This window comes from Phacochoerus africanus, chromosome 14, assembly GCF_016906955.1.
Source record: "Phacochoerus africanus isolate WHEZ1 chromosome 14, ROS_Pafr_v1, whole genome shotgun sequence".
Taxonomy (NCBI): domain Eukaryota; kingdom Metazoa; phylum Chordata; class Mammalia; order Artiodactyla; family Suidae; genus Phacochoerus; species Phacochoerus africanus.
The window spans coordinates 54,199,034-54,222,927 of record NC_062557.1 but is presented as its reverse complement, the minus strand read 5'-3'; the positions used below and the strand labels follow the sequence as shown (position 1 = coordinate 54,222,927).

Here is a 23,894-nt window from a genome sequence, read left to right as displayed (position 1 = left end):
TGTCTGTCACAGGCCGGGAAGCCCCACATGGCTGTTTCCGTGGGGAAAGGCCTCTCCCACTTTCTTCTCTGGCCCTTGGAGCCCATGGTCAGCCTGGGCTGTGTCTCTGCTTCCAGCCCTTCTGATCCAGGGGCCCATGAGCCTTGACTGTGGGCTGTGGTCACAGAAGCACAGAGCAGTGCTAAGAGTGGTGGCCCAGCAATTGGGGAACCACCTCTGGACCCCGCACTGCCACTTTGTAGCTGCACTGATAGTGTGCCAAGAACTTAACCTCTCAGGGGCTCAGGCTCCTCACCCACACATGAGCTTGGACCAGGCCCCTGCACGTAAACATTTCAGCTCTTGATGGCCTGGGCCGCTGGCAAACCCCACTGCTCCCACTGCCCTGCTCCACTGCCTCAGCCCCCCTCTCCCGGAATCGGCTGTTTCCCATCTCCGCGGGTGTAAACCCTCCTGACGGCCCAGGCCAGTCAACTCTGAGCTCCCCGGAGAAGGAACCGTGTCAGGTGGGATGTCCCCGTTCCGAGGGCTGGTCCCGCGGGTCGGAGCATGGTTACAGCTTCCCTGGCCTCTCCCCGCAGACGCCAGCAGCCTAAGCCCTAGTTAGGACCACCCCAGATGCCTCCACGTGACCAAATGTCCCCAGCGAGGGGGCGGGGTTAGGGAGCAACATCACACCCACTCGGCAGTTAGGTAACGTCATGGAACGCTGCTCTGCGGGGCCTTCTAGGCTGCTCTGAGCCACCAGCACGGCTCCCGGTCCTGGGCCTGACTCCCTCCAGTGGCCTTCAAGGCTCCAGAGGGGGGCGTTCACCCCCCCCCCGAGCATCCCAGCCCGCGGGGCCGCCCTGACCGAGCCCAGCCATGGGTGTGCCCTCGGCCCCTGGCCCCCAGCGGTGCTTTTCCTGCCAGCGGTGCTCTTTTCACCTCCCACCCCCACCTGCCTGGATTCTACCTCCCTGGCTAAATATCACTTCCTCCAAGATTCCTCCCCCGAATCGCTGGCCCTTCCTGTCACCCCCCGACACCTCCTGCTCACCCAAGAGGTAGATTTTACCCCAAAGGGGTGCAATGAGTTATTTACTTGTTTGCCTTCCTCGTCAGGCTGTAAAACCGTCGTAGGCAGTGACGACACCATCTATCTGCAGCCTCCATTCCTGGTCTCCAGAAGCATTTATAGCGCCCACTGCGTGGCTGTGCGGGGCCGGGTACTAGGGAAGCAGTGAGGAGGAGGTGGGCTTCTTCCCCTCCTGGGACAGACTGACTGGCAAAGGGAGATGCTGAATGAGCAGCCCTGAGAAATAGAAACGTGCGTGTGCAAAGTGCCGGAAAGGTCTAGCCTAGGGCGCAGTACCAAGTAGCCAGTCAACAAACACTTGCGTGGACCGTGGACCGTCAAGTGTTCCACTGAACGGCATCGTGGGGCGGGTGAGGGCTTGAGCGCTGCCGTCCACCCTGTCTGGGTGCAAATACTTCTCTGATCCTAAGCGGCTCAAACGAGGCCAGTGGGACCCAGCCTGTGGGGTTGCTGGGAGAATGAGGCGAAAATGCACAGTAAGGAGGCACGCCAGGCTCTTGCAGGAAATCTAGGAATCCCGTGAGTTTTCCGAGGGCCTCCCACCATGGGGCCGGTGAGGTGCAGTTCTCGAGATGCCCACCAGGGGGCGTAGGGCTCTGCGAGGTCTCAGGGACATTGCTGTGGGGTCGCTGGGCCTGAGAAATCTCAAAACCAGAGTTGACCCAGGTCAGGCCTGCTGGGGTCACTGGCCAGTCGGTCTGAGGACTGTCTGTCCCTCCTCAGACAATGGCGGAAACCACAAGAGGGTTGGGAACTTACCCTCCCCCGGCACCACTCCCCCAGACCGGCTAGCTCTCCTTCAGTGGTGGGTCAAGGGCCATTTGTGGGCCCCCTCTGCCACCCTCACCCGCCAGCTCCTAGACCCCGGACAGGGTTCTCTAGAAGACCTTCATACCTGCTTTTGAGTGCCTTCAGCCTCCTATATCCATGACTTCATGCCCAGGATAGTGTCACAGTTTATTAAATTCATTAAATTTGCTTGAAATTTTCATAGACTCCGTTGTAAGCAAAATGAAGAGGGGCTGCCATCGTCGTTATCTGCTGCAGCACAAATAGCTGGGATGCGAAATAAGGAATATGTGAAACCTTGGAACCCAGCCCTGAGTTCCTGGAGGAGACTCGCCTCTGGATACGCACTGGGGCCTCAGCCCAGAGGGAGGTTGCCTGAGCTGGGCACTGAGAGGCTGGCTCCTGCAGGCCAGTGACACCCCAGGTGGCTGTAGGTACAGGATCTGGGGGGACCCTCACCGCGGGTCCTTCCCGCCCCTGCTCCTTCCTCCCGCGTCATGCTTCCCCACAGAGTGGGGCTCAGACGTCCCTCTCTGGGAGGAGGGGCTCTTTCCTTGGCTGAGAGGAGAGGACTGCAAGTGGGGCCAGTGCCCAGAGAGCTGGGGAAGGGGCCTAGATTTACTTCCCACCGCCCCCGAGCCCCTGAACCAGAGGCCATGCTGGGGGGCCCTGACTCAGCTGGCAGAGGGGTTGGTTTGGCCCACACAGTGTTGATGCTATTAACACTGAATTAATTGCCAGCATTTAAGCATTGAGATACTTCACATCCAAATCCTGATCCTCCGCTGCTCTCGAGTCATCCCGTTAAACCCACAACCCTGGACTCCTCCTCTGGGCCTGACGGCCCCTGGTGGGGGAGCCGAGAGGCACCTGCCCCCAGACAGGTCTTCACAGACCGCGGGGCAGACACTGGTCACCCTGTCCCCAAGCCATTGTTTCCACCGCCTGCGGCGTCTCACCTGTGTGCACGGCTGCCTGGCCTTGGAGTCCGTGGCTTTTATTTAAAGCCTCGGGGTTTGTCTGCAGTGTTCTTGCCTTGAGCATCTGATGGCTCCTACTTGGGCTGGGGCTGTGATGAGGCTTGAAGACTCCCAGGGCTCAGGCCTTGGCTTCCCGAGGCCTCGTGGCTCCCAAAACCAATCATCCAGCTCCTCGGGAGTGATCTGGGGCCGGAAGCAGCATCAGTGGGGTCAGAGGCAAAGCCACCTCTGCTGAGCGGGGCAAGCCCAGGCACCACATACAGGGCACCAGCAGGAAAGTCAGACGGAGCGCAGGAATCTGCACTGCCCATGCCTGGGCCTGGGCCAGCCCCAGGCACTCACCCTGGGTTATAATTTACACTTGGGGTTGTCGGATGCAAATTATTATACACAGGATGGCTAAACAACAAGAAGCCACTGTGCAGCCCAGGGCACTCTCTTCAGTATCCTGTGAGAAACCATAATGGAAAAGAATATGAAAAAGAACGTCTGTCGATGCTGAACTGAGTGCCTTTGCCACGCGGCCGAAATTGACACAACCATTCCATGGGAATAAAACAAGAAAATAAACTAACTCTCTCTGTTCATAGACTATCAGGAGATAAAATTCGCAGGTTAACCTCTCACCCTGGACTTTAATTCCTTTTCCTGGTAGCCGATGATGTCATCAGTTTCCAGAAAGTTCCAAACGGGTATCTATGCCTTCCTCCTTTTTTTTCTTTTGTTTTTTTTTTACACCGAGGTGGGAAACAGCAGATATTCTTCTGCGCCTTGCCTCCTCTCTACCCACTGTACCCCGCCACACCGTCCTTACGGAAGAACGGTCCTGCAGCATCTTTCTCCACACATATGTTTCCCATAGATGGCTCTCTCATACTGTGGAACCCTTCCCCCTGCTGATGGGCAGTGGGGTTGAGTTTTAGCCTTTTTGCAAACAGTGCTGAAAAGCCCTCTAGGTAGGTCACTGTCCCCTTGTGCAGCTGGCTACAGGGTAGAATCCTACCAGTGCAGCTGCTGGATGGAAGGTTCTGGACATTGGCGGTGTTGCTGGCTCCTGCTGCACTGCTCTCTGGGGAGGGGGTGAGTGCTGGTCACCTCTTTTTGGACATGCCAGCTCGTGGAGTACCCCATGACCCCGTGTGTATGCCTCATCAAGCTGGCCCTGTAGGGAGGCCTGTTTGTTTGTTTTTCACTTTCGGTCACCCCACGGCATATGGAGTTCCCAGGCCAGGTGTCAGAACGGAGCCACAGTCGCAATCTAAGCTGCAGCTCTGGCAACACCAGACTGTGCCGGGCTGGGAATCGAACCTGTATCCCAGCGCTCCCAAGATGCCGCCGATCCCGTCGCGCCACAGCCGGAACGCCAGGAGGCCTCTTCAGTGCCAAGTCCTGGGACCAAAGCTGGCCCGGCTTCTCCCAGCCCTCCAGCCAAGCCGTGTTCTCTCCTTTTCTGTGCTCTCCAGATAAACTGCGTGACGTTCCCTCACCCAGACACGATGCCCGAGCAGCAGCTGCTGAAACCAACCGAGTGGAGCTACTGTGACTACTTCTGGGTAAGTGCTGCCTCGGTTTCCCCTGTGCTGTGGCCGCAGGGACCAGGAGTGGACACGCAGGAGCGGGGGAAGGGGCTTTGAGCTCAAAGCAGAGCGACCTCTCGGGCGAGACCTAACAGGCTGGCCGTCGATTAAGCACCTGAGGCGGAAACTAAAGACCCGCTTGGAGTCTAGATCATTCCCTCAATCTCAGAGCGTCCTCAGGGCTTTGATTCCTGGCAATGTGGAAACTCCAGCCAGGGTGCAGGGAAGCTGGAGGGTCACCTTGCTCGGTGGTGGCAGGGGACCAGAATCAGCTCCATTAAGAGAACCTGGGCATCAGACCAGCTCTGTTGCTCTTGACGGTGACCTTGGACAAGTGCTTCTCCTCCTGGACGGCCTCACTGTTTCCATCAACGTCACGAGGAGCTCGGGCACAGGGGTCTGGAGGGAGCCCAGCTCTAATAACTCTGCGGGTCCAGAGCTTTTGCATATTGTGTCGTGGGTACAGAGTTTCAGTTTTGCAAGATGAGAAGCTTCTGGAGAGGGATGGGGTGGTGATGGTTGCTCAGCAGTGTGAATGGACTTAGTGCCACTGAACTGAGCACTTAAAAATGGTTAAGGTGGCAGCTCCTGTTGTGGCTTGGCGGGTTAGGAATCTGACCAGTATCCATGAGGATGTGGGTTCGATCCCTGACCTTGCTCAGTAAGTTAAGGGTCCAGCATTGCCATGAACTGCGGCCTAGGTCACCGATGTGGCTCAGAACGGGTGTGGCTGTGGCGTAGGCCTGCAGCTGTAGCTGCAGCTCCAATTTGACCCCTAGCTTGGGAACTTCCTTGTGCTGCAGGTGTAGCCACGGGGGCGGGGGGAAGGTTAAAGTGGCAATTTTTATGTGTATTTTTCCAAAATTTAAGAAATGTCTTTTGACAAGCGTGGAGTCCTTTTCCTAGGAAACTCTGAAAATAGCCCTGGACATGTGTGTTTTAAAGCTGATAGTAACTTTTAAAATGAAATCACCCCATTCTGCAATCAGATAGTGACCTAAAAAACAAACAGAAAAACACAAAACAACAACAGCAAAAAACCCACTTTTGCAAAGGCCCTAAGGAGCCAGAAATAAACAAAATAAAAGCTTCCTTTTTTAACCCCTGTGCAGAATGGATTAGCTACCCTGTTTTATATTCGCTCACCACATATTACACAGAAGTCCCTTTTTCTTCCCATCACATGGCTCGAGCTTTAGAAAGTAGCCGAAGATTCCTACTGCCCCACCTGTATTGGGTCCAGACCTTCCGAGGTCTGTGCAGAGGCCGCAGTCATAGAAAGGGCTGGCTTTGGACATAGAAAGACCCAGCTGGGGGCGGGGGTGAGCAGGGGTCAGAGTGCACGGGGCTTCAGAGGCCCGCTACGTGTGCTGGGTTTTATCCTGTCTGCGGCAGGGAGGGGTTGGGGGCTTCTAAGCAGAAATGGGATGTGGTCGTTAGGAGTGCATCGTGCAGGGCTGTGTCAGCAGGAGGGCCCGTGAGCAGGCGGGTGGGGGCCCGGGGAAGATGGTGGCGGCGGCTGCGCGGGGTGGAGAGAGGGAGGGTTTGGAGGCCTCCTCCATAGAGAGGGGCGCAGGGGATAGCGTGTGGGGGAGACCAGCTCAAGCCCCAGGCCTGGGCACCCTGGAGCCAGACAGAGGTCAGCATGTGGGGTGTCGTGGGGGACACTGGGGGGGGGCCGGCGGAGTGGGTGACTCTGCTGCTGGTTGGCGCCATCCAGCTCCCACCGTGACCCGCGCTCCCTGGGCTCTGGTCCTCCAGGGTGTTATCTCCCTGACCATCAAGGCCTTTTCTTCTAGAAATTTCTCTGCCCACCCAGGCCTTCAAGCCCACCGCTTTGGGCTGGTTTTCCCAGGGTGGACACACCACTTGCCGCATCCGTCCTCGGGGAGGCAGTTTGGGGCTTGGGGTTTTGGATCCTTTTTCTTTGGCCTTTTCTTCAAGCTGTAGCATTCCTACAGCGGAGTGCACGCCTCTTCAGTGTCCTTGCAGTAACTTCTCCATGGCCAGGGCAGCCCCAGTGTGACGGGGGCCCACGTGGTGGTGACCTCCCCGTCAGGAGAGGTATTCCAGTGGGGGGCTCAGAGGGCCCGTGGGAGGGATCCTGTGGGAGGGAGCAGGGAGGTAAGTGGGGTTCTCCGGGCATCACAGACCTGTTTCTTTTCCCCTCTCCTACAATAACTGCTGTGAACTGCATCCTAGACGTGCGGCCCATTCTTAGATGAGGAGGGGGGGTAGGGGAAACAGCCTAGGATTGGAAGGACCCGACGGCGTCCCCCAGTGGCTGAGAGAGAACCTGGGTCTTCCTGGATCCTGGGACAGGGTTCCCACTGCTGCTGCTTTCTGCGATGGCAAAGGACTGTTTTTTTAAGGCCACACCTGTGGCATATGGAAGTTCCCGGGCTAGAGGTCAAATTGGAGCTGTAGCTGCCAGCCTACACCACGACCGTGGCAACACCACATCCGAGCTGTGGCACAGCTTGCGGCAGTGCCGGATCCTTAACCCACTGAGCAAGGCCAGGGATGGAACCTGCATCCTCATGGATACTAGTCAGGTTCTTAATCTGCTGAGCCACAACGGGAACTCCCCAAAGGACCAATTTTTAACTCCTCCTATGGATTCCTGGTGGGGAAGGCTGCCATGGAGGGGGACAGCCGCAGGGGCAGTGCCCGCCAGCAGGGTCAGGGAGGGCTCCGAGGGGCCATCTCCTGCCGCCTCGGCTCTGGGGGCGGATGCTGGAAATATGTGCAGGGCAGGCCATGCTGGGCTACCAGGCGGACGGTGGGGCCAGTGGAGAGCAGGAGAAGAGGTATCCAAGTGTCCTTGAGAAGGGGCAGGCGAAACAAAACAGAAAGCAGCTAACTTCGAAATGTTACAAGTAGTTGCTTGTAAAATGAATTGAGTAACAACTTCCCATCTCATTGACCTGGTCCTCTTCCCTGAGTCCTGAGGTTTCTTTAAAAGTAACCAAAGTTTTGGAATTCCCTGGTGGCCTAGCAGTTAAGGATCCAGCATTGTCGCTGCAGTGGCATGGGTTCAATCCCTGGCCCGGGAACTTCCACATGCCGGAGGCACAGTCAAAAAAAAAAAAGTAGCTAATGTTAGGTACGATCTATTGAGGTGTTTGCTGACCACAGCTGGGCCCTTTCCGAGTCATTTATCTTGAGGGGACCATGCGAGGTGGTGCCATTATTTGCCTGGTTTCATAGAAAGGCAGGCAGCTCAGGTTGGGAATGAGGGGACTTGCCTGGGGTTCCCAACTGGGATGCCAGCCCTGGAAGCCTCTGCCCCTTTTCTGCCCTGGCTGCCTTTCAATCTGCTTTCTCCCCAGAAGTTGCTAAGGTTTCTCATGATATGACTGGAGGAGGTCCCTGCCCAGCCAGTGCAAGAGAAGATGGGCTGGCTCGGGGCTGGGGCCACCTGTCCCCACGGCTACGCCCTGTCCCAGCTCATTCCAGGTGCCAAGACTCCCTAGGGGCCCAGCCTCAGCCGCCGCCTGTGCATTTGGCCACCGGCTGTCCTTCTCTTCTTTCCCAGGTCGGGGGGTTGAGAGGCATGGACACGGGGCGGCTGCAGCGGCCAGGCCTTACACATCAGGGAGCACGTGGAAGTGGGGCCACCAGGAGAGGCATGAGGCGGGGGCGGCCGACACTTCCACCCCCTGTCCTTGCTCTCAGGCTGAGGTTGGCACATTGAGGTCTCTGCTGGCATCTGTCTTCCTTGCACTCCATTCTCCCGGCTTCAGACGTTGGCGTGACCTCAACGCTCATGCTTCTCTTCCCAGGCTGATAAGAAGGACCCCCAAGGCAACGGCACCGTGGCCGGGTTCGAGCTGCTGCTGCAGAAGCAGCTGAAGGGCAAACAGATGCAGAAGGAAATGTCGGAATTCGTCCGGGAAAGGTGAGGCCTGGGCTGCCCAGCTCTGGCAGCGGCAGCGCCCGCGGGGGAAGTGAGCTGCGGGGGGCCCTGCCGACCAGCGCTAATGGGAGCACAAGACGAGAGTCACAGACCGGCAGCCCTCGGGACGGGCCCTTGAGTGTTTTTAAAGATTTGCACCAACAGTAAACAAAATGGTGGCTTTGACATTAAAATCTGCATATCTAGCTCGGCATCCCTCATGCGACACCTGGGTGGAGCTCAGGAGCAGGTGCCCTCGTGCAGGGAGCCTGTGTTTCCAGTTTGCCACAGTCCCCACCGCTCCCTAGTGTCTCCCCACACAGGTTGCTTGGCTCCTTTGCTTACCTATGCCCCGGCCCCCATGCGAAGCTCTGTTTCTTCTCGGAACAAAAGAAGAGACTGTTGCCTTTCTGTTCATCGTTGAGCCAAAACTGTATCCCAGTCCTGGACCTACAGACACCACTCCTCCCCCGCCCCACCCCGGCCCTTCCCATCCCTGCCTTCATGGAGGGAGAGTCACGTAAGGTCTTTATGATGAGGGCACGAATTATAATGCTGGTTTGCCTGAGTACAGGTGAGGAGGCAGTGACTTCAGCCTTTGGAAGTGGGGAGAGCCACCGAGAGAAGTTCCTTCTCCAGCTCCCCGTCCTCAGCCCCTTCAGGTTCTGAGACCATTAAGCTACACACACACACCCACATGCATGCACATACCCCAGCAGGTGTGCATGCACACCACACACACACACACACACACACACACACACAGCCTCACCTCCATCAGGAATTCCTAGGGCACACTGGAAATATTTACAGTCAATGGCCATAGGGTTTTTTAAATGCCTTTTTAGAATCAGCAACAATAATCCAGTAACAATCCTATGGCATTTGAAAGCACCTGTTTTCCTCTGGAGGAAAAGCACCGTGTGTTCTCTCGGTAAAAATCAAATCTTTATTTTATGACCCATGAAACTGCTAGGAGATTGAGGTTACCTAGCTCAGGTGTGAGTAGACAATAGGCTAAAACAGGCCAAGAGGGAAAGGGCTGTCGAAGCAGGGCTTGAGCCCCCGGAGGGCTCAAACTTTCCTGACGATGCGGTGTTAACAAAGAAGTGCACTCTTCGGTGTGAGAACGCGGGTCTTTCCCTGGGGGAGGTGGAGCCTGGGACGTTACTCAGCCCACCTGGGATGTCGCAGGGAGGACCTCTCCGAGCGGGCAGGGCTGGGGGCTGAGGTGCAGAGAGAGCGTGCTGGGCGGGTGGGCGGGACAGGGGGTTGGACGTCCGGGGAGCCACGTGACCTCAGGTTAGGGGAGCGGTGCTGGCGCCAGGTCTGGAGGGGATGGGCCTCGCGCCCGTGCATGCACTTGGCATTCACGAGGATGGGCCTTGGAGGTGTGAGGCTAAGGGTGTGACATGGTTAGATCTACTTTTTTGTTTTGTTTTGGTTTGGTTTTTTTTTTTTTTTTTTGGTCTTTTATAGGACTGCACCCACGGCATATGGAGGTTCCCAGGCCAGGGGTCCAATCGGAGCTGTAGCCGCCGGCCTACACCACAGCCACTGCAACATGGGATCCGAACCACATCTGTGACCTATACGGCAGCTCATGACAATGCCAGATCCTTAACCCACTGAGCAAGGGCAAGGATCGAACCCGCAACCTCATGGTTCCTAGTCAGATTTGTTAACCACTGAGCCACAACAGGAACTCCTAGATCTGCTTTCTCGAGAGCTCTCCTGGCCTTGGGCTGGAGGCGGCAGGCCCGCCGTCCAGGTCCTCCCGGGGAGGGGAGGCCATGGAGGCAGGAGGTCGGCTCGAGAGGACGTGGAGATGGCGGAGGAGGCGGTGAACACAGAGCCGCGAGAGGAGGAACGAGACGGTGGGTCTCTCGGTCATGAATCGGGAAATGATCACGACTCAAAGTGCTGCCTGGGACTCAGGGCGCCAGCTCTGTGTGCTCACACTTGGTGCACCAGCTCCGGAGCAGCAGGAAGCTGCTTTGGGGGCCTTTCCGTTTGCCGAGCCTTCCTGAGGCTGCAGCGCCCTGGCCGGCCCTGGCCGTCACAGCACAGCTCCTTGGGGGACCGCTTAGGCGGTGACAAATACCTTGACAGCGTGTTTTACATGGAGGGGCCAGATGCTAGAGAGCCCTCCCCGGAGAGCTGCCTTGAAAGTGTGTCAAGGGCCTGCCTGCTGGAAGCGAAATCCAAGGTAGCTTCCCTCTCGGAGAAGTGGGGTCCGCTGGGCGCCACGGTTTCCATGGCAATGCTTGTAGCCCTGTAGGCTTGCGCGTTGGAGGCACTGGGGGCTGGGTGGCCGCAGAGAAGGGTTCTCTCCCTGCTCCTGTGGGGCGACACCACCTCGCAGGGTCTCCGCCCCGAGCACTGGGGCTGGAAGGGAGAGGGGGACAGCAGTGGCCCATCACGATTCCATCTGTTCATTGACAGTGTGTCCTGTGTCCTGCCCTGGGCCAGGAGCTGTACGAGTGACAGCTCCTCATGCGCGATGCTGAGGACACAGGGGGGAATGTCCCGCTTTGCAGAGGGGGAGACAGAGGTTCAGAGGGTGTCGTTCATTCATTCATTCAACTCATATTGACGAAGCCCCTGCTGTGTGTCAGACAGACAAGAGCCACGTACTTGCAGCGCTCGTGGGCTGGTGGGTTGATAAGCGGCAGGGCTGCAAGTTCGACTCGCAGTCGAGCACAGAGGAGCTGACATGTGGGGTTTTCTCCCTCGGCAGGATAAAGATCGAAGAAGAATATGCCAAGAACTTGGCTAAGCTCTCGCAGAACTCTTTGGCTGCACAGGAGGAGGGGTGAGTAGCGGGGTCAGTGATGGGGGCAGGGAGGGGACTCAGGACGGGGGATCCCGTTCCACCCATCACTGAGCATGGCTGTGAACCCCTTGGATGGGGAGGTCTCCACAGACCTGGCTGAAGGTGGGTGCCCCTGGTCAAGGTCAGCATTCACGGCTCCAGCTGGGCAGCCATGACTCCAGTGGGCATCCCCCCTCAAGGTTGGCACTTGCACATTATCTGCGCTCTGGTGGCCGAGATCCTCCTGGAAGGTGCTGGAGTATGTCAGGACCCCCCTGCCCTGTCCCCTAGGACTCCTGCCTCCCGACGCCCGACCCTGCTTCCTCCCAGGGCAGGCTGGATTCCACCTCCCGCCCTGTGTGTAGAATCCTCTCTGTGGTCCTGAGATCCCAGCTGCCTTCCCCTCCAGTTGTGACAATCCAGACCGCCTTGAGTGGGACCTGGGCCGGGGGGCTCAGCCCCACTTTCCCAGCCACAGAAGGATCCATAGTTGGGGAGAGATTGCAGCTTCTCTGCTCCGTCTGTTAACAGAGAGTTTCAGCGGCTGGCGGGAATGCCAAGTGGCGCAACCACTGTGGAAACCAGTTTGGCGTTGCCTCAACACACTAAACATAGAATTACTGTGTGACCCAGTAGTTTCACTCCTAGATTTATATGCAAAAGAACTGAAAGCAGATATTCAAATATACATACGTGCGTGTTCACAACAGCATGATTCGCTATAGCAAGAAGGCGGAACAACCCAAATGTCCATCAAAGAGTGAATGCGGTCGGTCCACACGGAATGTGTGACTACGGTGTCATGTTCTTCAGCCATAAAAAGAAATGAACCCCTGATCCAGGCGACTCTGTGGATGGCCCTCAAAAGCACTATGCTCAGTGAACAAAGCGAGACACAGAGGTTGCCTGTTGTATGATTCCTTTTGTGTGAAATGTCCAGAAGAGACAAATCCATAGAGACCGAATGAAGCTTGGTAGGTGCCAGGGGCTGGGGAGAAGGAGGGCTGGGATTCACCGTGGAATGGGTCTGAGGTTTCCTTTGGGGGTGCGTGTTCTTCTGCTCCAGCTGCTGTAACAGAATCCCATAAACTGGGGGCTTGAGCCACAGAAATGCCATCCGTCGCAGTTACGGAGGCTGGAAGTCCAAGATCAGGGACTTGGTTGGTGCCCAGGGAAAGTGCCCAGTGAAAGCGCGCTCCTTGCGTGGCAGGTGGCTTTTTCTCAGGGAGGAGTGAGAAAGAGCTCTTGGGATCTCTTTTTTAAGGTCACAAATCCTGTGTGATCGGGGCCTCACTCTTAGGACCTCATTGAAGCCGATTACTTCCTTCAAGGCCCCTTCCCCACATATCAGCCCCACTGTGGGTTAGAGCTTCAGCCTGCGAGTGTGGGGAACACCAACTCAGTCCATGCCGGGGAGATACAGCTGTTTTGGAACTAGATGGAGGTGGTGAATGTACCACGTGCGTGTTCTCTTTAAAGTGGTTCATTTTATGTTATGTGAATTTCACCTCAATAATCACACAGAGTCAGCGTCTCAGGAGGTTAGAGTTGAAAGGTCTGCCAAGGTCCCCCATCTGGTCTGACCTTCTTCTGGCACAGGCTCTGTTGGAATCCCTCCTACGGGGGACGCGAGCCCCTGGGGACAGGGGACAGCCTGTCGTGCTGTGGCTGTGGCCATCAGAAGCCGCGATGTTGAACAAGCCCCCTCTGCCAGCCTGGCTCGAATCCTTCAGGGAAGGGGGCTTTACCAACCACACGTGGCTTTGATGGGCCTCAGCGGGAGCTCACTGTGCAGCCGAGAGGCCATCTCCGCATAGTTTGCACTGACCCAGGGTGGCCCTGCCCAGCCCGCGTCTCTATAACAGGGACATGCACGAGGTGGCCTCCCGCCTCCTGCTTGGTGCCCTGGGTGTGAGACTGTGGCAGGAAGGGGTTGCTGGAGAGAGGTGCCCCTCTGGCCTGGGAAGGGGCTTTCCTAAGCATCCCCATGCCTCGCCGTGCGGTGCTGCTCCAGAACCTTCCAGCTTCCACCTCCTCAGCCTGGGCTGCTGCCAGGAACACTCCATCCTGCCAGCACGCACAGCATGTGCTCCCAGCTCCCGAGTCAGGCCTGTACCACCACGCTGTGCACACTCGAGGCTACAAACACGCGGGACCCGCCGCCCGCTCACGTTCACCTGCTGGCACTGCTCACGGACAACACAGCTGTGAACAGGGATCCGGTGCACGCACCCTCCTTCCTCCCCTGCTCACAGCGGACAGCGCCCCTGCTTTGCATTCCAAACCCACTGGTTGGGTCGTCGGCCCTTCTGCCTGAAACTGAGAGCGCAATGCTGGCACCTGGAGATGCAGGGCAGACCAGGAAGACGCTGATGGGGAGACACAAGTCACGCTGTGTCCCCGTGAGATTGCACAGGGCGTGTGCACAGAGCCAGGGGCTTTTTCCCCCCTTCAGTTTTACTCTCCCGTGTGGAAAGCAAATGGGATTTGGGTTGGTAATTGTGACAGCATCATGCGTTTGGGTGTGGCAGGCCCCAGACCGTATGGTGGAACAGCAATCAGATCTCTGGGGGTTTTTTTTGTTTTCTTTTTTTTCCCCATCAGTCTTGTCAGATAAAAAGAAAAAATCTCCAGGGGTTCCCGTAGTGGCTCGGCAGTAATGAACCTAAACTAGTATCCATGAGGATGCGGGTTCAGTCCCTGGCCCCGCACAGTGGGTTAGGGATCCAGCGTGGCTGTGGTGTAGGCCGGCAGCTGCAGCTTGGATTGGACCCCTAGCCTGAGATCTTCCACATGCCGCAGGTGTGGCCCTAAAGAAAAAAAATCTCGCTTCAACATGAGAATTTCTAAAAGGCTTTTTTTGTAGCTCCTGAGTTGGCTCCAGGCGGTGCTGCGACACTGGGGGGTGGCCTGTGGGGACGCATCGGCTCTTACAGGCTCAGCTGCACCAGTGATGTCCTCCTCCCACCTGTGAGGGCCCAGCCGGGCGGTGTGGCCAAGAGCAGTAAAGCCTTGCGTCTTCCCCCCCCCCCATTGCCCTCAGAGGACAGTCCCTGGCCACGGCCGCTGTCCCTGCCCAGTTTCCCGCCACGTGCTCTGCTGAGAGCAGGCCTACAGACCCTTCCCAGCACCCAGGGCTTCAGGGCCCTTGGTACCTCCCGCAGGCTCACATGTAGCAGAGCTGCAGGGACAAACCCCTCCCCTCCCCCGTAACCGGGTTCCCCTCGCCTGGGACTGCTCCTGTTGCCTTTCGCTTTGGATGTGAGATCCGTCTTAAGACGATCGTCTGGGTGTATGGCTCGGGGTCAGCGCCCGGATTCCTTTTTTGGATGTACAGTTGTTTCCGCACCACTTGTGAAAAGACTGTTGGAGTTCCCTGGTGGCACAGAGGGTTAAGGACCTGGCATTGTCACTGCTGTGGCAAGGGTTCAATCCCATTTGATCCTGCATGCTGTAGGCAAGGCCAAAAAGAAAAAAAAAGACTGTCCATCCCCGTCGAGAGGCTTGGCAGCTTTGTTGCACACGCGGTGTCGCCCTCATCTGGTGGAGCTGTGTCTGTATCTGCATGACCAGCACAACTGTTTCCGCTCCCTCCTTCCCCCACCCAGGACCCCCTACCCATCTGCCCAAGCAGGTGAGACGCCAGGCCACCCAGCGTTGCCGTTGCCGTGGCCCGGCTCCCAGGAGCACAGGCCCTTCGGGCCAAGACAAACGTCAGCAGCCTGGATCACCCCATCTCTTGCTCCATCTCTTCTCCTGCCCCCCCCCACCCCCCCCAGCCAGGATCACCCAGGGGGACCGTTCCTTGCTGCCAGACTCCTAGATAAAGTCGGTCAGTCATTTCCCATAAACACCCACCCGGGCCTGAGCCAGCACCACAACCAGATAGGCCTGGGCTGTGATCAAAGGGTCCTCTCTGTGGGGTAATTCGCAGCTGCCGGCTGCTCGGCCCCGAAACCCAGAAGCCTCTCAGCATGCTGCCTTTTAATCAGCTTTTGCCACTCAAGTTTAATGAATTCTCTGGGGGAAGTGGCTTTTTGAGGAAATTAAGCCAATAGAACGTCCAGCCTGGGCTTCGCGGCCGGGCAGAGAGGTCTTGAGCAAGGATGCAGGGGAACTGTTTGGGTGGCCAGCCAGGTTCAAGGGTTCCCAGTGAGGGGGGCGCTGGAGCCTCGGGCCCCGGGCTGGAAAGTCCTGGGGACTTCAGGAGATGGCTCCCACGTGGAACATCTCGGAGTGGAAGAGGGATTTAACTCCGAGGATGTTCCGGGAGGCGGTGGGCAGCGCCGGGGCTCACATCCAGAATCAGCACTGGCAGGTGGGCGCCACGCTCCTGAGGATGGGGGCGGCGGGCCTCCTGTGCTGCGTGGGTGTCCCTGCGTGGTCCTTCCGAGATCTGTCTTTGCTCCCCTTGGAAGTCAGGCCCCTGGAGGTTTATCTGCAAACTGGGTGGTGTGCTACCTTCTCTTTGAAAAGGGCTTCTCCCTAAAAAGGCATCTGTTCTCCTTCCTTGGTTTGCAAGCAGGTACCCCTGCACCTCCACGGTAAACCAAGGAGGGATGACAGGAAGGCCGGGGACAGGAACGGGCCAGGTGTCAGGGCCCTCCTGGCACTGTACTGTGCCTGTGTTTCCCATCCCCCCCCACCCCCACCCCCAGTCCCCTGGGCTTCTGGAGAGTTCCCCCAGGCACTCGGCTGTCTGCCGCAGTCTGTTCTTTCAGCTCCAGGACCCTCGGCTCGGTTTGGGATGGCTCGCCTGGTCCTATTGGTTGGAGCCTGGTTTGTTCGGTGCCCAGCCTCTGCCCCATCCAAGTCCATGGTCTCTGATGCCATGTGTTCCCCCAGGACTCAGGGTCGAGACCCACCATGCGGCCTCAGGGAGGGCCGTGACCTCTGACTTGAGGTTGGCGGCCCTCCCTGAGCCTCCCCCTCTCCTCGCTGTTGCAGCTCCCTGGGAGAAGCGTGGGCGCAGGTGAAGAAGAGCCTTGCAGATGAGGCGGAAGTTCACCTCAAGTTCTCCGCCAAGGTAACCCCTCCCGTGGCCTCGCTGGGTTGGTCTGACACACCGATGAGCTGCGAAACGTTTAACAGCTGTCTCTCCTCGGTGTCATGTTGCCCAATATCCGTGGTATAAATTTCAAGAGTTGGGACGAGCTGGATAAAATACACCGTTAGACGATGCTCCCACGGGGCTGATGTGGTAGCATCAGTAACCGCACACATCCGTCGAGGGCGTGGCTGATGGTCAGTTTTAGTTAACAAGGGTTGAGGGTATGTATTACCCCCTTTTTTTTAATATAGATTGTTACTTTCAAGCTTAAATCATTTAAATTTTTTAATGAATTCTTTTTTTTTTTGTCTTTTTGCCATTTCTAGGGCCGCTCCCGTGGCATATGGAGGTTCCCAGGCTAGGGGTGGAGTCAGAGCTGTAGCCGAGGGCTTACGCCATAGCAACACGGGATCTGAGCCACATCTGCAACCTACACCACAGCTCAGGGCAGTGCTGGATCCTTAACCCACTGAGCAAGGCCAGGGATCGAACCTGCAACCTCATGGTTCCTAGTCGGATTTGTTAACCACTGAGCCACGATGGGAACTCCTAAATCATTTAATTTTTAATACTGGCTGTCTTTAACAACTAGCTCGCAAAATTCCTCCAGCTGACAGTGGATGGCCCTCAATTGCCCAGATGAGCCCGAGTGATGAAACCCCACTTCTGTGTAGCTGGGCTTTCAGAGGAAGGCACTGGCATGTCTGCCTCCTCTTGGTGTCGGGAAAGACGAGCCAGTTTCACAGGGAGACATGTTTTGTTTTGTTTGTTACAGACTTTCAGACTAGGCAGCGGGCCCATTTTTCATTTGGTTCAAAAGACTCCAGCATCATGCCCTTAAGGACAGCACTGTTTCTGTCCTGCTCACTCTGCCCTCAGTTCTCAGGGCAGTGCCTGGTACCTAGTAGATGCACAATATATATTTTCTGAAGTTAGGAGTGCATGGGCCTCTGCTCAGCCCCTAGTCTTTTCAGGCTGTCTTTCTGCCAAAATGCCTCTGTTTCCAAATGACTCTCTCTCCCCCAGTCCCTAGCTCCCGCCTCCAAATTCCTTCCTAGGCTCTCAGCTGCTTTTCAGGTAGAAAATACACCAAGAGTCTAAGGGGAAATTCACACTAAAGTGTGCATGACTAATGGGACTGCCCGCTAGGATGCTTGCCTGGAGAGACCCTGGAAGGTAGCGCCAAGCCTGCTGACCTTTGTCTGCTGGGTCTACACTCTTTGCTCTGCCCTCCCACAGTCACCGTTCAGACATGGCAGCCCCAAAGGACCCTAAAACAAAGAGCTTAAACCCTCTGAGCCTGGGAGGGGGGTGCACGCCCTCCCTTACAACTCAAAAGTGGCCTCCCCTCCAAGATGGCTGCCCCTTCCCGGGCCTTCCTCGCTCAGCATCCCCTGCTTCTGTCCCTTTCCCGGCGCTTCCCCCAGCGCAATGGCAGTTCTGGGCTTTGTGTGCTGTTGGGGGACAGGGAGCTGGCTTTGTACCCGGTCTCCCCAACCCACCCCCTAATGGTTCTCTGCAGAATGAATGACTCATGTGGCTGAGGCACTTACAGGAGCTTTATACAGAGCGGGGGTGGGAGGAAAAACAGTGCCTACCGCCAGCTCCCCGCTTGTGAAGGATGCGGGTGCCCCAGGATGGAGTTGACACCCAGACATGACAATTCCTGGGCTAACAAGGGCACACTAACCTCAGCACCAAGCGCTGAGGAGCCTACTGCTCGAGCACTGGGAGAGAAGGGAGGCCCTTGGATGAGCCTCTTTGCAGCCTTGCATGCAAAGCAGAGAGTTGTTTTCAAATGGTAGATCACGGTCGTGTCCCCTCTGGGTTTCTTTTCTGCTCCCCTAGCCCCCAGCTGCTCCGTCTTCCCTGGTGGTAGGAACCCCCATTGACAGTGAGATGAATGGGGAGGGCGCCCTTGTGCGCGGTGGGGCTGGGAGCCGGGGCTGCGAGCTTCTGAATGGTCGCTCGCCCGATCCCCAGGAATCCTGGTGGCATTTCCTCTGTATCAGCAGGACCTCTGATTCTCGATGGTTTATAAAGTCCCCTACGGACGGCGAAGCACTATTTTCCTCTAATCTCTCCTTTTACTACTGCATCTCACATCCGTGCTTCTGGTCACCCCGTGTGTGAGTTTTCCCTGAGCCCTGCTGGGGTGTCCTGCATTTTATTTCAGTTCTGACACTGACCGCCTGGGGTCAGCCTCAGGTCCCAAAGGCTAGGGACTCAGTCCCACCGCACTGCCCTCGCTTCGGACGGCGGTTCTAAGCAGTGGGTCCCGGGTGACCCATGACTTCAGTCCACCTTGGCCACAAATCATGGGTCCCCATGACCCCTCCTCAGGTTTGATAATGTGCTAGGACAGCTCATAAAATGCAGGGAAACACTTATTAGGATTATCAGTTTATTTTATGCAAAAGGAGATGACGAAGGCTACAGATGAAGAGGAGACGGGCAGGTTAGGGCGAGGAAGGGTCCTGAATGCAGGAGTTCCTGTCCCCGCGGCACTGGGCTGCCAGCATGTGGGTGTGTCCCCAGCCCAGAAGCCCTCTGGGGCCCGTGCTTTACAGAGGTGTCATCACATAGGCACAATCAACTATTAACTCCGTCTCTGGCCCCTCTCCTCGGCCCAGGGCTTGGGGAGTGGGCTGAAAGCTCCAAGCTTCTGATCATGCCGTGGGCTTTCTGCTGACTGGCCCCCATCCTGGAGCCCACCCGGAGTCACCTCCTTAGAACCAAGGAGGCTCCTAACACACGAGAAATTGCAAGGGAAGGAGCTTGGCCTTGGGAACTGGGGGCAGAGGGGTGGGGAGAACCAATAGTGGACCAGACGCTGCTCCCAGCACCTTTGGTGTTTAGGAAATCGCAGGGCTCTGGCCAGGAGCTGAGGATGAAGACCGTTGACAAATGAGAAGGAACAGAGAGGTTAAATCACAGCCCATGGTCACACAGCCAAGTGGGCTCAGTTACTAAGGAAGCAAAGGAGAGGACTGAGCCAATTGGAGACCTTTGCTGCAGGCAGACCAGTGACATTTAAAACCCAGAACTCTGTTCTTGTGTGTGTGTGTGTGTGTGTGTGTGTGTGTGTCTTTTTAGGGCCTAGGTTCCCAGGCTAGGGGTCAAATTGGAGCTGTAGCTCCTAGCTTACACTATAGCTTATGGCAACGCTAGATCCTTAACCCACTGAGCTGAGCTGGGGATCACACCCATGCCCCAGCAGCAACCTGAGCTGCTGCAGTTGGATTCTTAACCCACTGCGCCACAGTGGGAACTTGATGGTTAGCATTTTTGGCAATAAGAGTAAAAATAATAAATATTTTAAAAATTAAGGTATGTGCATTTTTAAGGCATAACGCTATTGCACACTTAATAGACTAGCACAGTGTAAACACAACTTCTACATGCACTGGGAAACAAAAAGTCCATGTGCCTCGCTTTATTGCCATACTCACTTTATTGGTGGTTTGGATCTGGACCCACAGTATCCTGGAGGTCTCCCTGTGGTCTGTGAAATTCCTTCCAACTTGAGATTCCTCTTACTCTCTTCTGATGAGTGACATGGAAGGAGGAAGCAGGAGTTCTGGAAGGCAAACTGAATGGCTTTAATAGTCTGTTCCATCCGAGACAGGCCAGCTCAAGTTCACAGGGACAGGCTTCTATCTCAGCCAGAGATGCTTAAACGTTACAAACAAGTATAGAAAGATACTCAGCCAGATTCCATAAAGAAAAGGTTGGCTTTTTTTTTTTTTTGTCTTTTCTAGGGCTGCACCTGTGGCACATGGAGGTTCCCAGGCTAGGGGTCAAATTGGAGCTGTAGTCGCTGGCCTACACCACAGCCACAGCAACGCCAGATCCAAGCTGCATCTGCGACCTCCACCTCAGCTCATGGCAATGCCAGATCCTTAACCCACTGAGCGAGGCCAGGGATCGAACCCGCAACCTCATGGTTCCTAGTCAGATTCGTTAACCACTGAGCCACGATGGGAACTCCAAGGTTGGCCTTTTAAAAGAACTTAAAATATAGGGGGAGAATCCCTGAGTCTTCAACCTAGAGGGTTGAACCACCTCTGACAGCTGGTAGTCGGTGTCTCCAGGAAGTCATTGGGAACTTGGGGAGAGCCCTTGGATGTATTGGCAGGATCCTGGGCCCTTCTCCAGACCACAGGACCTGGGCCGAGGCCCAGGAATCCTGAGTGTTGAAAAGCCCCTCCAGGTGTTGGGCACGTTGAAGTCTGCAAATCGCTCTTTCCCGGCTCTCGGGCAGAGACCCCAGAGTTGGCGGGTGAGCAGGCGGCGTTAACCCACATAGACCCCACCAGGAGCAAGTTCCCCTGGCAGCCAGTGAGACAGCCCCTCCTCCTCAGCCAGTGCCTAAGCTGGGTCGGGGAGGGGCTTTCTTATTGCCAGCAGCTCCCAAGTTTGTGGCATCTTACAGACTGCCCACCAGATGGGGGTGTTTTCCTGCACTAGGACATGTCCGAGGGACGACAGCAGACATTATAACCAACGTGAGGACGAGGTGGCGCTTGTGTGGCCTGCTCTCCGTTAGTCTCTGAAGGTCGACCAGCAGCAAAGTATCATCTTGTCACCCCAGGCATTGGGTCCTGATGATCTGTCATTGCTCCGAGTAGCACGGGGACACGCATGGCACACCAGCTCTGGCCAGTCACTGTGGACACAGCGGTGGCCTTGCCTCCTTCGAGCCCACGGTCATGTGTGATCGGTGGTTTAGGACGAGGAACTCCTCTCTCCTCCAGGCCCAGGGAAAAGATAATGTAGCAAGAAAGAGCCTGGGGAGGGAGAGGAGAGAAATCACAGCCTCCCAGAGCTGGGATGTCACCCATCCATGGAAGTTCAGCTCTGCTACCAGGGGGACAGGTGGAGGCCGAGGGACCCTAGAAGGCCGAGTCAGGGGGCCGTAGGAGGCCAGTGCGGGGAGGGGCTGGGAGGCTATGTCGGGAGGTCATGGGAGGCCAGGTCTGGGTAGGTGGGGCTCTGAGAGGCTGAGGCTGGGGCCTCCTGGCTGTGACTCTGACCACAGCAGATCCACGTGTATCTGTTCTCTTGTCAGCTGCATCTCATGTTCACACCGCCCCCCCCCCCCCCCCAATTTTTAAGTAAATGTTCTCCTTCCAAAGAGAGCAGAGTGGAAAAGAGGGAAGGAATAAAAGAGAAGGAAAAAGCTTAAAACCCCAATGCCACCCAGCGCCTCTCAGAGTATAAACTCCCTCCCCTGGCCCTCGGGTGCGAGGCTGGTCTGCTCAGATGGGACAGGGGTTCACCAGCCTCCATGTGGACCAGCCGGCGCAGCTCAGGAGAGGGGCCCCGGGAGCTCCCAGCACCACTGCCTCGAGCTCCGGACCTCATCCAGATCATCTGTGGTCTCAGCACCTGGCACATAGTAGATGTTTAATAAGTAGAACTAACCTGAGATCACCCAATTAAATGTCATCCATGCAACAGTCGCTATGCTACATGCTTAGGGACACAGAGATGGTGGCTTGGTTTCCGTACGCAAGAAGCTCCCAGTCTGGAAAGTAAGGGAGTCTGAGATGTGAGCAAAGCCCTGGAGGGAGCTTGGGGAGCTTAGAGCAGGTAGGGGGTGCCCACAGGGACTCGGAGGGCTCCAGATGCTAACCCATCCATCGGGACGAACGCTGGGGCCTGGCCAGCTGAGGCGACTTCCTCGACCGCGACGTGATAAGCAGCCACTTGTCTCTAACCTTCCCCATCCTCCCCCGTGGGGTGGGGGGAGCCCCCTCCCTCCACTTGCAGCTGATACCCCAGGGTCCTGAGTGTGTCTCCCCCATCAACAGCTTCACAGTGAGGTGGAAAAGCCGCTGATGAACTTCCGAGAGAACTTCAAGAAAGACATGAAGAAGTGCGACCACCACATCGCAGACCTCCGCAAGCAGCTGACCAGCCGCTACGCCGCGGTGGAGAAGGTGAGGGTCCCAGATGCCCGGCCGGGTGGGAGGGGTCCTGCTGGAGGGAGGGGGCGGGGAGCCAGAAGGGGATCCCTGTGCCAAGGCAGGGGCCTTTGTCCCCACCACCCCGCCGGGCAGGATCTGGTGAAGGTCCGTATGAGAACCCCAGCCTTAGGGCAGGTTGGCCACTTCCCCTTGGTGCTCAGATCCCCAGTAGGAACGGGCAGGGCTGCACCTGCCGTGGTGGGTGAGACTCCATCCCACAATTGAGACGAAGTGCATCCTGCTTTTTGGTCTCAGAGCCCGGAGGCACTGCCAGCCCACACGTGGCCCCTTTGGGTCTCACCTGGCAGATTCCCTTCTGACTGAGTCACCCCCTTCCCAGATGCGGAGGTGGTCTGACCTTGGGAGCTGCGGATGCCAGTCATGGAGCAGGGAGAGGTCTCCCCAGAGGCTGACTCTGGGGTCAGGAGATCGGGGATGCAGGAGATGGGGGTCCACACTGCTACGGGCACCCCAGACTCTGCCGGCCACAATCACCACAAGGCCCATTCTTTCCCAGGAAAGCTGTAATTTTAGGACCGCCTGTACACATGCCAATGAAAACATGCTCTGAGCCTGCTCTGGACCAAGAGACAGAGATGAGAGGATGCTTTGCAGCCTCTGCGTGGTCCCTAGCTGCCTGGGTGATGCTGGTCTAGCTGCTTAGCCTGTCAGAGCCACTGGGACCTCATCCACAAAAGCAGGGAAAAGAAAGGACTCTTCCCTGGAAAGGGGGGAGCCAGGCCCCGGGCCCCATGGGGCCCTCCCGGCTCTGAGCCCGTGAACAGCTCCATGTCCTTGGACCCCAGGCCCGGAAGGCACTCACGGAGCGGCAGAGAGACCTGGAGATGAAGACCCAGCAGCTGGAGATCAAGCTGAGCAACAAGACGGAGGAGGACATCAAGAAGGCACGGAGGAAGTCCACGCAGGCGGGTGAGTGCGACGCCATGCCCACTGCCCCTCGCCAGCTTTGCCTGGTCACAGGAGCACGAGGGGAGAGGCTAGAGGGAGGGTGCCCAGGAGGGCGCATCCCACAGGATGAGGCTGTGGAGCGAGGAACAGACCAGGCTGTGTCCACACACCCCCATAGAGGGTCCTTCTGGCCAAGCCCTCATCTCTGGCCCAGGAGGTGGACAGTCTGCCAGGCACCTGGACCTGAGGTCCCAGCCCTGCATGGAGCTCCGAGGAGAAGTGCAAACCCCACCCTCCACCCCAAGCGATCCCACCTCCCTGGGGAGCCACACTCCAGAGGTTCTCCCAGGGTGATGGGCTTCTGCCCCAGGACAGAGGCTGTCATTTTTTTTTTTTTTTAACGAAATAACTACGTTTAGATTCTTGCTGCAAGATTCCCCCAGTGAGTCAGTTTCTGCTTCCACCTAGAGGTAAAAATTAGCTAATGCACAAGGGCGGGGGAGAAAAGTCAGGCACAGATAAAAAAAAGAAAATTGTTAAATATTTCTTAAAAAAAAAAAAACCATTCCACTACGTGCAAGGACAGTGCATTTTGCTTTCTGGGGTTAAAATATGACGTGCACTGTGGGATCAGGGTGTGGATTAGAGGATCTCTAAACCCCTCTCTCGCCACCTTCCGGTGACCCAGGTACAATTAGTTCATTATAGGATGAAGCAGCCACCTTCTGGACATGTGGAAATCACGTGGTCTAAAAATGTCATAACAAAGCAATGTCATATCAATAGAGCATTTCATATAAAGATCTGATAAAGTTGGTTGGATCCA

General features: G+C 56.6%; 1 protein-coding gene across 5 annotated transcripts in view; it reads left to right on the top strand.

The window, feature by feature from the left end:
- GAS7 (growth arrest specific 7) overlaps positions 1-23,894 on the top strand; it is a 219,529-nt gene that overhangs the window by 187,017 nt on the left and 8,618 nt on the right. For all 5 annotated transcript variants that reach the window (XM_047757250.1, XM_047757249.1, XM_047757253.1 and 2 more), the window contains exons 6-11: positions 4,311-4,400; positions 8,210-8,325; positions 11,063-11,137; positions 16,085-16,163; positions 22,004-22,132; positions 22,966-23,089. In XM_047757250.1, coding sequence (XP_047613206.1) covers positions 4,311-4,400; positions 8,210-8,325; positions 11,063-11,137; positions 16,085-16,163; positions 22,004-22,132; positions 22,966-23,089 — 613 coding nt within the window. The remainder of the gene's footprint in view (positions 1-4,310; positions 4,401-8,209; positions 8,326-11,062; positions 11,138-16,084; positions 16,164-22,003; positions 22,133-22,965; positions 23,090-23,894) is intronic.